The sequence below is a fragment of the Trachypithecus francoisi genome, unplaced genomic scaffold (assembly GCF_009764315.1).
Source record: "Trachypithecus francoisi isolate TF-2019V2 unplaced genomic scaffold, Tfra_2.0 Contig01579, whole genome shotgun sequence".
Taxonomy (NCBI): domain Eukaryota; kingdom Metazoa; phylum Chordata; class Mammalia; order Primates; family Cercopithecidae; genus Trachypithecus; species Trachypithecus francoisi.
The window spans coordinates 34,030,612-34,042,913 of record NW_022681442.1 but is presented as its reverse complement, the minus strand read 5'-3'; the positions used below and the strand labels follow the sequence as shown (position 1 = coordinate 34,042,913).

The following is a 12,302-nucleotide window of genomic DNA, read 5'->3' as shown; positions in this document are numbered from 1 at the left end:
CGGCAAAGAAACCTGTGTTTCTACGGAGTTGCTGAGACGGGCTATTTCCCCTGAATAAAGTAAGATCCAGGCCCTCATTTCCAAAGTCCCGATGCTCTGAAAACCACAAGTATTTTCATAACCCATTTGAAACCAAACCTGACCTGAACCTGCACTGATGGGAAGCTGTTGGTAATTATGATGGGTCCCTCTTAGTGTGATTCTTTGTTGCAGAAATGTCAATATATTTTATGACATGGTTCCCTACCAGGGACACAGTATTTGCCCTGACTACTTAAGAGCCAAAAAAGTAAAAAATCTGAATTCCAAAATAATCTAGTACCAAGGGCTTGGGATAAGAAATGTGGACCTACAGGCTGGGTGCAGTGGCTCACGCCTGTAATCCCAGCACTTTGGGAGGCTGAGGTAGGCACATCGCTTAAGGTCAGGAGTTTGAGAACAGCCTGGCCAACATGGCAAAACCTCATCTCTACTAAAAACACAAAAATTAGCCGGGCGTGGTGGCACACACCTGTAATCCCAGCTACTTGGAAGGCTGAGGCAGGAGAATCGCTTGAACCCGGGAGGTGGAGGTTGCACTGAGCCGAGATCGCACTACTGCATTCCAGCCTGGAGGTAAGACTCTGTCTCAAAAATAAATAAATAAATAAATAAATAAAATAAGCAGACAATAAAATAAAAAAGAGGTGCTACCTATACTCAGGTAGTAGTGACTCCTCCTCTCGGCCACCAGAGGGCAGCCCTGCCTTGTGTACATCCCTGCCCCACTTGAAACCCTGAATAATCTGCTGGATCTGCTGTATGCTTTATAGGGCGGGTGGAGAGGGAGAAGAAAGTTAATAAGCACAGAGTGTGCTTCTCTTGAGGTGGAGCTAGAACTGCAGGAAAACCCCCTGCTTTCAAGGATTTCCAGGTCATGGGAAGCCTAGGATATAATGCAGGCAGCTTCAGGACGATTGGTCCACCTTTGGATGGTCAGCCCATAAGGATGAAGAAGCCAAATGAGGAGCTGGCACCACTAGTTTGACTGCAGATTAAGCCAATCCAAGGCCCCAGCCTACTGTGCGGGGCTCACCATGACAGTCTTTCCCTTCTGATCCTGTGGATCAGGACTGCTGCAGACTCTCCCCTCTACTCCCGATCCAACAGGCTCTGGAAAAGGAAGCTGTGGTCCAGGGGCTTGGCATGGGGGTGAAAAAGGAGAGGGAGGTGAAAAGGAGAGGAAGCCAGCCCTGATTTTTCCTTACTGGGGATACTCTTGCCCCTCCCACTCTGTTTCAGTTCCTCCCCTTCTGTGACAGACACACACTCTTGATGCAGATGTTTTTATTTGCCACTTAAACCACGGTTTCCCTGTGGACCCTGATGGTGCGGGAGTGTGGAACAGGCTGCTGGAACCATGGTTTACAGTAGTAGCAGGTAGATTAGTAGCGTGAGTGGTGAAATGCTGTGTCTGAGGGCCTGTCACTTGGCTCCCAGGGGAATATCATGCAGCCCGAGAATAGTGTTAGATTGGGAAAGACTGTGGCAGGAACAGTCACTGTCTCTCCTCATTTTGGTAAGGAATGGGTCGCACATAATGGAGAGCCCAGCAGAAGCATCCAGTCCTGTTCTGAATGGAGCAGACCAGTGGCAGCGGCCTCTTGCTTTCATTTACCCCTTTGGGCTGCTTGCCTAAAGTCTCTCTTCCTTCTTCACCTCCCCAGGCCCTTTGGCAAGAGGGAAGACACTGCCATTCCTGGCTCTTTCCCTGGATCAGTGTCTGATCTGGTGGAGGTAGCTTGTGGGGCCTGGCTTCCTCCAGTTCCGGCGGATCCTGGCACTTGTCCTCCTAGAGTGCAGATACTGCTCACTGGAGGCTGTCTCCGTGGCACTCTGTGGGTCGGCCAGTGGAGAGTGGGGCTCCAGGATTCTGCAGAGAACAAGTGTATGATTAGCCAACATCAATAGGGAGAATGGAATGGGGATTTCAAGAGATTTTTTTCATGGCAGACCATAAAACGTACGATTTGGAGCAAAATGAGACCGGGGCTCTGGTCTGGTCTTTCCTGCTCTGAGAACTGACTAGACAAAGTTTTCAGATTTCTCTGCAGTAGAAAGGGTTGGACCAGATCAGGTTGTACAAAACTCAACATTTCTTCATCCTCATCCTGTACTCATGGCAGATGTCATTAATTAGTCATGCTATTAAACTGGTTTGATAAGCAGTGACTACTAATCAACTGGAGTTAAATACAAGCTATGACACTGACTTGCCATCTCAGGACCTGATGACCTCCAAAGGCCTGTTCAGGTCTGATGTTCTGACTGTGGGCCCCAGAGAAGGCAGCAGAGAGATGAAGTGCAGAGCATCACCCATAGTGATTGGTTGAGGCCAAGTGGTTCAGCTCCATCCTTTTGGGTTCACTCTTCCTGGGCTGGCAGTGGCCTAGGCAAAGAAGTGGCCGACTAGGGAGACTGGGGAGAGATCTCAAGGTAAAAGTTTTTCAACAATTTTTAACCCATAATGCCTCGACAATACATTCCTAAGCTGTATTCTCTCTAATCCCCAGCCAAGATTTTAATTAGGCTTTTTTTTTTTTTTTTTTTAAAGAGATAGGGTCTCACTCTGTCACTCGGGCTGGAGTGCAGTGACAGGATCATAGCTTACTGCAGCCTCAAACTCCTGGCCTCAAGTGATCCTCCTACCTTACCTCAGCCCCTGGAGTAGCTCGGACTGCAGGTGCATGCCACCTGGCTAATTTTTCTTTGTGTGTGCGTGTGTGTGTGTGTGTGTGTGTGTGTGTGTGTTTTTCTTCAGAGACAGGATCTCACCATGTTGCCCAGGCTGGTAAGCTGAGAATCACAGCAAAATGAGGTGGTGCTACTAGGACTCAGGGATCTCTTTCCATGGGAGTTTACAGGGTTGTGTATGACTCCAAAAGTAACATCTGTCTTTTTTTTTTTTTCTTTTTGAGACAGAGTCTCGCTCTGTCACCCAGGTTGGAGTGCAATGGCACGATCTCGGCTCACTGAAACCTCAGCCTCCCGGGTTCAAGCAGTTCTCCTGCCTCACCCTCATGAGTAGCTGGAATTATAGGTGTGCACCACCACACCCAGCTAATTTTTGTAATTTTAGTAGAGACAGGGTTTCACCATGTTGGTCAGGCTGGTCTCAAACTCCTGACCTAGTGATCTGCCTGCCTTGGCCCCCCAAAGTGCTGGGATTACAGGCATGAAACCACCGCATCCACCGACAGCAGTCTTGTAAGTGCCAACCAAGTGATGACACTGTGTAGACCTTATAACCACCCTAGTGGTAGGCAGGCACTTTACAGTGAGGCCACTAGCTCCAGGCCACACAGTCAACACAACGGTGGAACAGGCGTTGGTGCTCTTCCCTCAGCCATCCAGTTCTAGGAACCTACCTGAGCCGGCTGCAGTGGTGTAGCGAGTGGCCCAGGGGTTTCTGCCTTGGGGGCCTCTTCCTGCGCAGCCTCTTGAGGGCCTCAGCCACACGGTGGTCCCCTGCACATTCCCAGATGATCTGTGCCCGTTCCTCGGCCAGCTGGTCCCCACTGCGTTGAAACAGGCCTTGGATCTGCAGCAGCTCGGCGTCCTGGAAGATGTTGGCTGAGGCCTGCTTGCGGCCCCGGGCCTCAGTTGGGGCCTGCCAAGGGGGTGGCTCACTGACCACCGAGGCTGGGGTACCCATTGCGGATGCTCTGAGGATGGAAAGCATGGAGACATCAGCAACTCAGCTGGTCCTTCCCAGACCTGGGGGTCCTGGCTAATCCTAGGGCTTCTGATGTTTCCATTCTCCAGGAGCTAAACTGGAGGAAGTCTCTTGCCTTAACACCACTTAAGCGCTTATGTGTCAGACACCTATATTATCTCATTTAGGATTCACAGCAACCCGTGAGGTAAGAACTATTGTTTATCCTCATTTTACAGATGAAGAAGTGCAACTCAGAGGGGTTAAATGACTTGCCAGTGTCACAAAGCCACATGCACATGCAGAGCCAGCAGTTGAACCCAGGTCTGTCTAGCTGTAAATTCCATGCAGACACCAGGATGCCCAGTAGCAGCTCAACTGTGCTGAGTACTTATACCAGGCACCTGTAAGAGCTTGCCTTTCATAGTATCAATGAGATGTAACAAGCATAACAGCCCTGTAAGGTAGGTATTTTTATCCTCCTCATTTCACAGATGAGGAATCTGAGGAAAGGTTAAGTCATCCATGGTTATGCAACTAGGATGAGAACCCAGGCCTCTCTGATGCTAAGGCCCAGGTGCTGTAGCACACAGGTAAGAGAGGAGTTGTGGAACTGGGCTACCCAGTTTGGAATCCCACTTTATCCCCCTCCACCACTTACTTGGTGGGGCATCCCCCCTGCCTCAGCTGCCTCCCATGTCAAATTATCACCTGGTACTAGCACCTACTTTATAGGATTAATTTGAAGATTGAAGGAAGACCTAAAGTATATAGAATAGTGGTCAGTGTTTTCAGTCTATAAAATTGAGACATCATCCCGCCTCCTATTTTCAAGACCTTGGGGATGAACCAAATCCATATAATTTAGTAAACATAGTATGAAATAAGTCAATCAGATCTAACCACAGTCCAGTGGACCTAATGAGCCAGAGATGGAGGCAGAAGAGGAGGCTGCAAGGGTTAGAATATACTGTCAAGGGCAGAGGCTGAAATTTATAAGAACAATAGAAGTTAGGCTCTGTGTCAATGTCTCCCATCATATCCAGGAAGTCAAAATTAAATGATCTCCTTTGATTCTAGATAGTCCACTTTGAATAATAAGGGCCTAAGAAGCTTACCCACCACATCCTTGTCTCCAGCACAGCCTGGAAACAAGACTGGCATTACACAGAACAGGTTTCGAGTCCCAACTCTGACACCTTAAGCAAGTTACCCAACCTCCTCTCTGAGCCTGTCTCCTTAAATGTCAAATGGGGATAAGATTACCCACTTCTTAGGGTTATAGTAAGGATTAAATGAGCCTAGTATATCAGTTACCCAATAAGAGCTATAGTTGGCCCTCAGCATCTGTGGGTTCTACATCCAGGGATTCAGCCAACCTTGGATAAATAAAAAATTTAAAAATACAATGATATGGCTGGGCATGGTGGCTTACACCTGTAATCCCAGCACTTTGGGAGGTAAGGCGGGCAGATCACCTGAGGTTGGGAGTTCAAGACCAGCCTGACCAACATTGAGAAACTCTGTCTAAAAATACAAAATTAGCGGGGAGTGGTGGCGGGTGCCTTTAATCCCAGCTACTCAGGAGGCTGAGGCAGGAGAATCACTTGAACCCAGGAAGCGGAGGTTGCGGTGAGCCGAGATCGCACCATTTCACTCCAGCCTGGGCAACAAGAGCAAAACTCTGTCTCAAAAAAAAAAGAATACAATGATACAACAATAAAAAAAATAAAAAATGGATTCATTGTAACTACAGAGCATTCACATTGTATTAGGTATTATAAGTACCCTAGAGATGATTTCAAGCATGCAGGAGGATGTGCACAGTCTATACACAAACATGATATTTTATGTAAGTGACTCAAGCATCCCACGGAGGAGCCTGGAACCACCCTCCATGGATACTGAGGAATTTGTAAATGCAAATCCTCCTCTGTTGGCCTCTGTGACCTTTGTACCTGAGTCAGGGGTATAGGTGAACCCTGCTTTCCTCCAAGCTGTGTGGCCACAGCCAGCTGATGACAGCCCTGCGCTCTCACCCCTTTCCCAGCCCCAGGCCTTTTGGGGAGAGGAGGAGCAGGTCCTGCTGCTTTCCCAGGGCCTGGCTGCCTGAGTCAGACCTCATTCCACAGCCAGCTACAGAGACAGCAATCAACAGCAACCAGCTTCCAAAGGGGGAAAAGGAACATTAAAATATGTTTAAATTAAAATATTTATATGCTCATCATAAGAGGCAAACAGTACAAAACCTTATATATAAAAGCTTTTCTAATTTCCTATCAACCCACTTGCAGAAGAAATCCTTCCCCTAACCTGCCTTTTGTTCTCTGTAAGGGTTTGAATTATCTCCGCCCCACTCATACTCCCAAAATATGACTCCCTCCCTTGCCCTGGCTTTCCCCGCTCCTCACCTCAATAGTCACCCTCATTATTCCAATCATTTCTATGCTCACTTTGTCCCAGTTTCCAGGCCTTCTATCATAAAAACTCCACCCTGTTTTCAAAAGATTTAACAACTAAAATAAAGCTGTAGAAGACTTCCAGATGAGTTAACATCATGAAAATTGTACTTTTTATCTGGAAAACGGGAATTTAAAAATCTGCCCCTTCTTAGGTGCTATTACAAAAATCCAGTTAAAATCTAATCTATGTGGTAATTAAGCCCCCAGAGCTGGATGACATAAACACACTGTGACAAGAAGACAATAGTCAGGCCGGGCGCGATGGCTCACGCCTGTAATCCCAGCACTTGGGGAGGCCGAGGCGGGCGGATCACAAGGTCAGGAGATCAAGACCACCCTGGCTAACATGGTGAAACCCCGTCTCTACTAAAAATACAAAAAATTAGCCGGGTGTGGTGGTGGGCACCTGTAGTCCCAGCTACTCAGGAGGCTGAGGCAGGAGAATGGTGTGAACCAGGGAGGCAGAGCTTGCAGTGAGCCGAGATCGCGCCACTGCACTCCAGCCTAGGCGGCAGAGTGAGACTCCATCTCAAAAAAACAAAAAAGACAACAGTCACCAGGTAACACTTCTAGGCTGATAAAGAGAAATAAAAGCTAACTATGGGATATTTACTCTGGATGAGGCAATATGGATGATATCCTTTCATCCTCAAAACAATTCTAGGAGTTAGGGACTGTTATCCCATTTCACAGGGAAGTAAAGGGAAGCTGAGATGCAAGTATGACTACCAGTGGCTCAGCCGAGGCCAGAGGTGGTTGAAATGACTGCAGCCATGCTTTTATTTTTATTATTACATATATTTTTGAGAGCGAGTTTTGCTATTGTTGCCCAAGCTGGAGTGCAGTGGTACAGTCTCAGCTCACTGCAACCTCCACCTCCCAAGTTCAAGCGATTCTCCTGCCTCAGCCTCCTGCGTAGCTGGAATTACAGGCATCCCCCACCACTCCTGGCTAATTCTTTGTGTTTTTAGTAAAGACGGGGTTTCACCATGTTGGTCAGGCTGGTCTTGAACTCCTGACCTCAGGTGATCCCCCCGCCTTGGCCTCTCAAAGTGTTGTGATTACAGGCTTGAGCCACTGAGCCCGGTCAGCCCACGCTTCTAAACCCCTGAGCTGGCTTCACAGCCAGGCAGCTTAAAGAACACTTCATGTTTCTATGAAGAGTGCTTTCCTATTCCCACCTAATTCATGAAGGGGAAATCCTGCCAATGGAAAGGGAAGGACAATGAATTATCCCACCTGGTGGAGGCAGGGGTGGAGCTGTGGAATTGTGTTAGTCTGTTCACTAGGGTCTGGGCTCTTTCCTGGGTGACAGTTAGCCCAGCCTTGAGCTGTAGCACTCTAAAGAGGAAGAGCCCAGCTTCCACAGAAGAAATCAAGAACTGCAACCCAGCGCAGTACACAGAGCCCTGGCTTATGACTCAGAGGAGTGGGTTCAAGCCCTACTTCTGCCACTTACTGGCTGAAAGGCCTCAGGCAATTCACATCCCCTCTGTGGGTCAGTTTCCCTGTTACTGCTATAAGAACAGCTTGATGTTGATGGCTTCTGAGGGCCTGCACAGTGCTGGGAGTCAACAATTCCATGTGCAGGTAAGTCTGTACAGAAGGAGGAATGGAGCTACTTGTCTGCCAAAGCTAGGGGCAACATGTGTGGACAGGTCTGGCTAACTGGGTGCTAGGAAACTCCCCGGCCAGTAGCTCCCTTTCTCCTCCCTACTCTATGCTGTTTTGCTGCAGTGGGCCCTGGGGTTAGGATCTGGTAGAAAACAGAACTCACAGCTCTAAAGCTCCCTAGTGACCTCAGCTGGCTATGACCAAGCCTGGGGCAGAGGCCTAGGCTGGTCTGGGGTGGTAGGAGAAAGGGTGATATCCGGCCTCACCTCCCCAGGGAAAGAAGGGCAATAAGGATCATGTAGCAGCAGCTGCCTCAGGGAGGAAATGGCTTGGAGCCTGACTTCCCAGCAACCTCTCCCAGGACAGCAAGGCTTTGACTACAGCTTCAGTGAGCTGCGTTACAAACATACCAAGAAACCCTTGCAGAGAGTCTGAGCCTCCAGCCTCAACCATACCCTCCATGAACCTTGGGGAGGGCTTAGCACCTTCAGATTTTGAGGCCCCTCACTCTTTTTTGTTTGTTTAGTTTTTGTTTTTTTTTTTTTTCTGAGGCAGAGTCTCACTCTGTCACCCAGGCTGGAGTGCAGTGGTGCAAATCTCAGCTCACTGCAACCTCCGCCTCCAAGGTTCAAGCAATTTTCTTGCCTCAACATCCCAAGTAGCTGGGATTACAGGTGCCCGCCACCACGGCTGACTAATTTTTGTATTTTTAGTAGAGACAAGGTTTCACCATGTTGGCCAGGCTGGTCTTGAACTCCTGACCTCAAGTGATCCACCCACCTCATCCTCCCAGGGTGTTGGGAATACAGGTGTGAGCCACCACCACCGGCTGAGACCCCTCACTCTTGGCTCTGCCTCTTATTCTGGGATTCAGACAGCAGAGTGAGGCTGGGAATAAAACTAGGCAGATTCCAGGTAGGATTAGATGGTAAGTTTTGGGAAAACCGATGAAATGGCGAATCAGAACACTTTTATTATCAAAAGAAACTTCCTGCCTCATTCAATGTGTTCAATAGTTATTTTCCCTCCAATTTCCTGGAGAAGACCTTAGTCCAGGAAAAGTCAGTGTATACTTGAACAATAGTACTTTTGAAAACTAGAAAATGAAACCATGGGGCTATTAGATTACAAATGGACCTTTCATTTCAAAGCTGACATAAAAGAAGATAAGTATGGGTCTGTGTACAAAGACCAATTGCAAAATACTTCAATTTGACACAAACTAGGTTGAAAATGAACCCCAAAGGAAATACCAAACGTTGAAAATGACAAAGTTCAACTTGTTTTGAAACAGGCAGTAAGTGAAGAACTGTGGAACCCTAACAAAGAAATATATTTAAAAAGTGACTCACCATGCAATGAATTTGCAATATATAAATATGGTGTGCAATTGAGCACCCTTTGCAGTATACGAAGTTCAGTTCAGACAGCTATTCTAGGAGAGTATCTCACTGTAGTCCAGGGAGGCCCAGGTAACCACGAGAGGCAGAACACGTTTGGGTGAGCTGGCATCTCCTAGGTTCTCACGCAGGAGGAGGCCCCCTTCCAATAACCCAGGTGATAGCAATAATCTCTGTAATCAGGGGCCTAGGGGCTCTTAGAAAAATTACTGGAGGCTCTGGCCCAAGACCCTAATCAACACTTGGGGCCCTGGCCTGCTACCCTACACAGACATGCCACTGGACAGCAGCCAAAATCTGTGACTCCTCAAATGGGAAGCCCAGTTCAAATGGCTGTGTGGGCTTCCCCACCAGCAGGGCCTAGCCTCAGGGAGGTATGCCTAGAGAACTGGATATACTTTGGCCTCCAAATCTGTGCCCCTGGAGGTGGAGAAAGGAACTGGGCCCTTTCCCCAGACCAGTTCTCATATATGACCTGAAAATAAACTGTTACTAGATCTGGGGATAACCCTTTCAAGAGTTCTAGAACCCTGAATTCTGGCTGTGCTGCTAACTGGGTGACCTTGGATAAGTCTCAGTTTCCCCTGCCACAAGTTGATCATCATCAAAATAGTGAGTATAAGGCCGGGCCCGGTGGCTCATGCCTATAATCCCAGCACTTTGGGAGGCTGAGGTGGGAGGATCGCTTGAGCCCAGGAGTTTGAGACCAGCCTGGTCAACATAGCAAGACTGCCTCTACAAAATTTTAAATCAGCTTTTAAAAAGAAATAGAATAAATAACCCTTAGCAGGAAAAGGGAGATTAAGTTTGCGAGGGCATTCCTTCTAGTACCTGGTATACCACAGACATTCCACGTATGCTGGTTGAATGAATAAATGATGAAGGGAAAGGCTACCTGACTACCAGAGGCTATAGAATCATTGTCATTTTCATCATCACAGCCATCAGCAAATCTGTGTACTTTTAAGTCATAGCTTTATGATTAAAATCATAGAGGCAGCTTGTTCAGTGTCAAGCACAGAACAGAGCACGTTCAGATGGGTGCTTTCTCTCCTCCTCACATGAGGTGGCACTATTGTTACACCCATTTTACAGATGAGAACACTACACCCAAAGTCACACAGCTGGCAGGTGATGGAAGGCTGGGACATGAACCCAGGCAGTCTGACCCCAGCACCCGGGCTCTCAAGCCACTGTTATTTTTGTTCCTGCCAGATGGCTGAGGAGGTCTTCTGGGGAAGGTCAGACCCAGAAGCCTTTCGGAAGCTATCTGCTTCTGTAGATTGTGGAAGGCACAGGGATCCAAAGTCAGGACTCCCAAGCCAGCCTGTGCCCTCTGCACTCCACTGCCCGGTGGAGAATTGGAGAAGGTACTCACCACGCTGAAGGGCAGCTCTGACAGACCTCAAATGGGGATGGGGCAAGCTAAGATGCGCCCACTCCAACCTCTTCCACAGCCTTCAGAAAGGGCGGGCGCAGCTCTGAGCTTCCTGCTGCGAAAATGCTTCCAGGGCCAGTCGGTGATCACGGGCAGCACAAGAGCGTGGCAGAGGGTATCCTGGCCGAGGTCCTAAAGCGCCATCTCCAGCACGAGGAGGCCCCGGGGCTCCGACGTGGCCGCTTCGCAGAACGACGGGGCCCTAAGTGGATCTGGCGGTTGCGTCCCGGTAGCACCCCGGCTGCCTGTTGCCCTCCGGCTCCCACGGAAGCGCCGAGCTGGGCCGCCGACCTAAGTACCTGGTTGCTCGAGGCAGGCCGCACGAAGCTCCAAACTGGTCCGGACCACCTGGGTCACAGCCGCGGTTCCCGGGAGAAAGCGCTCCCCAAGCCCGGAACAACCAATCCTCGGCCCGAGCCGGGTGTGAGCTCCCAGGCGAGCCTTCCAAACCCAAGGTGGAGTGCCGTGCGCCAATCATAGGCGGGAGACGGGGAGGGGGCGTGTCCAGCCCCGCCCCCCGCCTCTGCTGGCCTGGAAAGCAGAGTTGAGAAGCTTCCTAGAACCTCATCAGCGGCGGAGCGGCGGAGAGGCGGGGAGGGGGCGTGTCCACCCGGGCCCTGGCCACCGCCCTCACCGCCCTAGCGCGGCGCCGGAGGCGCCCAGTTCATTGACGTCAGTCCCCAGGGCCAGCGCGGTTTTGCAGGCGCGGGCGCCGGGCGGGGCTGCATTCCTGCCCCAGGGTGCGGCGGCAGCTGTCCCTGTAGGGTACACGTGACGGTGCCCCTTCTCCTGGGCCCAAGGCCAGCGCGCACGGCACCGACTGCCTTACGGCGCGTGGCCCTCTGCAGATCCTCAGATTCTGCCTTTCAACTTCCCTCCCAGCCCACCGTTTGGCTCCGACTTTGGAGAGGAAGGGGCAGTCTGCTGCGGTCAGACCTTGGGCTTCAAAGCCAGAAAGTCGTGGGTTCAAATATTAGGTCGTTTGTGCGACTTTGGGCCGGTTACCTAAACAAGACAGTATTTTAAAGTTTGTATTCATTCGGAAATGTTCGTTAGTGACCTATGCTGTCTGAGTTCCCTGATAGGCAGTAAACAAGAGAGACGGAAAGACCTATAGTCCTTGTCCTGGGGAGTCTACAGCCTAGTAAGGGAGGCAGGCGGTAAACAACCTAAAACATGGAATATGTGATTACAATTGTGATCAATGTTATGGCTATAAGAGAATAATTATGGAGGAACCTAAGCTTCCTCTGGGAGGTTCAGGAGGGCTGAAGAAGCAACATTTAAGCTGAGATATAAAGAAGAGTTGAAATTGGCCAAATGAAGAGGAGTGGGTCTGGGGAAACTGCTTTAAGGAAAGAGGGAAAGGCATTTGGTTGGGCCAGGAGGTAGCTTGGCTCCGGAGGAATTAAATGCGACCCGGAGTAAGGCTAACAAGAGAGAGCACGATGGGAAACAGAAGGCAGAGGCAGGCAGAGAAGGTTCCATGTGATCCTCGCAGGGGTTTAAACAGGGAATGGCATTATATGTACTGTGTTTATGTAACGGGAATTTTATAGTACTTACCACGTACCAGTAGTGTCAGTCAGCACTTTGCAAATTTTATCCTCATGACAAGTTTGTGTTTTTAGAAGGTCACTCTGGCTGCAGCTTGGAACTTGGATTGGAGGGGCAGGAGTGGATGCAGGGTGTCC

General features: G+C 49.5%; 1 protein-coding gene across 1 annotated transcript; it reads right to left on the bottom strand.

Moving 5' to 3' along the window:
- Positions 1–1,309: 1,309 nt before the first annotated feature.
- On the bottom strand, positions 1,310–11,052 carry AVPI1 (arginine vasopressin induced 1). The gene is made up of 3 exons (XM_033186779.1): positions 10,549–11,052; positions 3,408–3,704; positions 1,310–1,912 (listed from the first exon to the last, which is right to left on the bottom strand). The coding sequence occupies exons 2-3, from the start codon at positions 3,692–3,694 to the stop codon at positions 1,756–1,758; spliced, it is 444 nt and encodes a 147-aa protein (XP_033042670.1). The 5' UTR covers positions 3,695–3,704; positions 10,549–11,052; the 3' UTR covers positions 1,310–1,755.
- Positions 11,053–12,302: the final 1,250 nt, after the last annotated feature.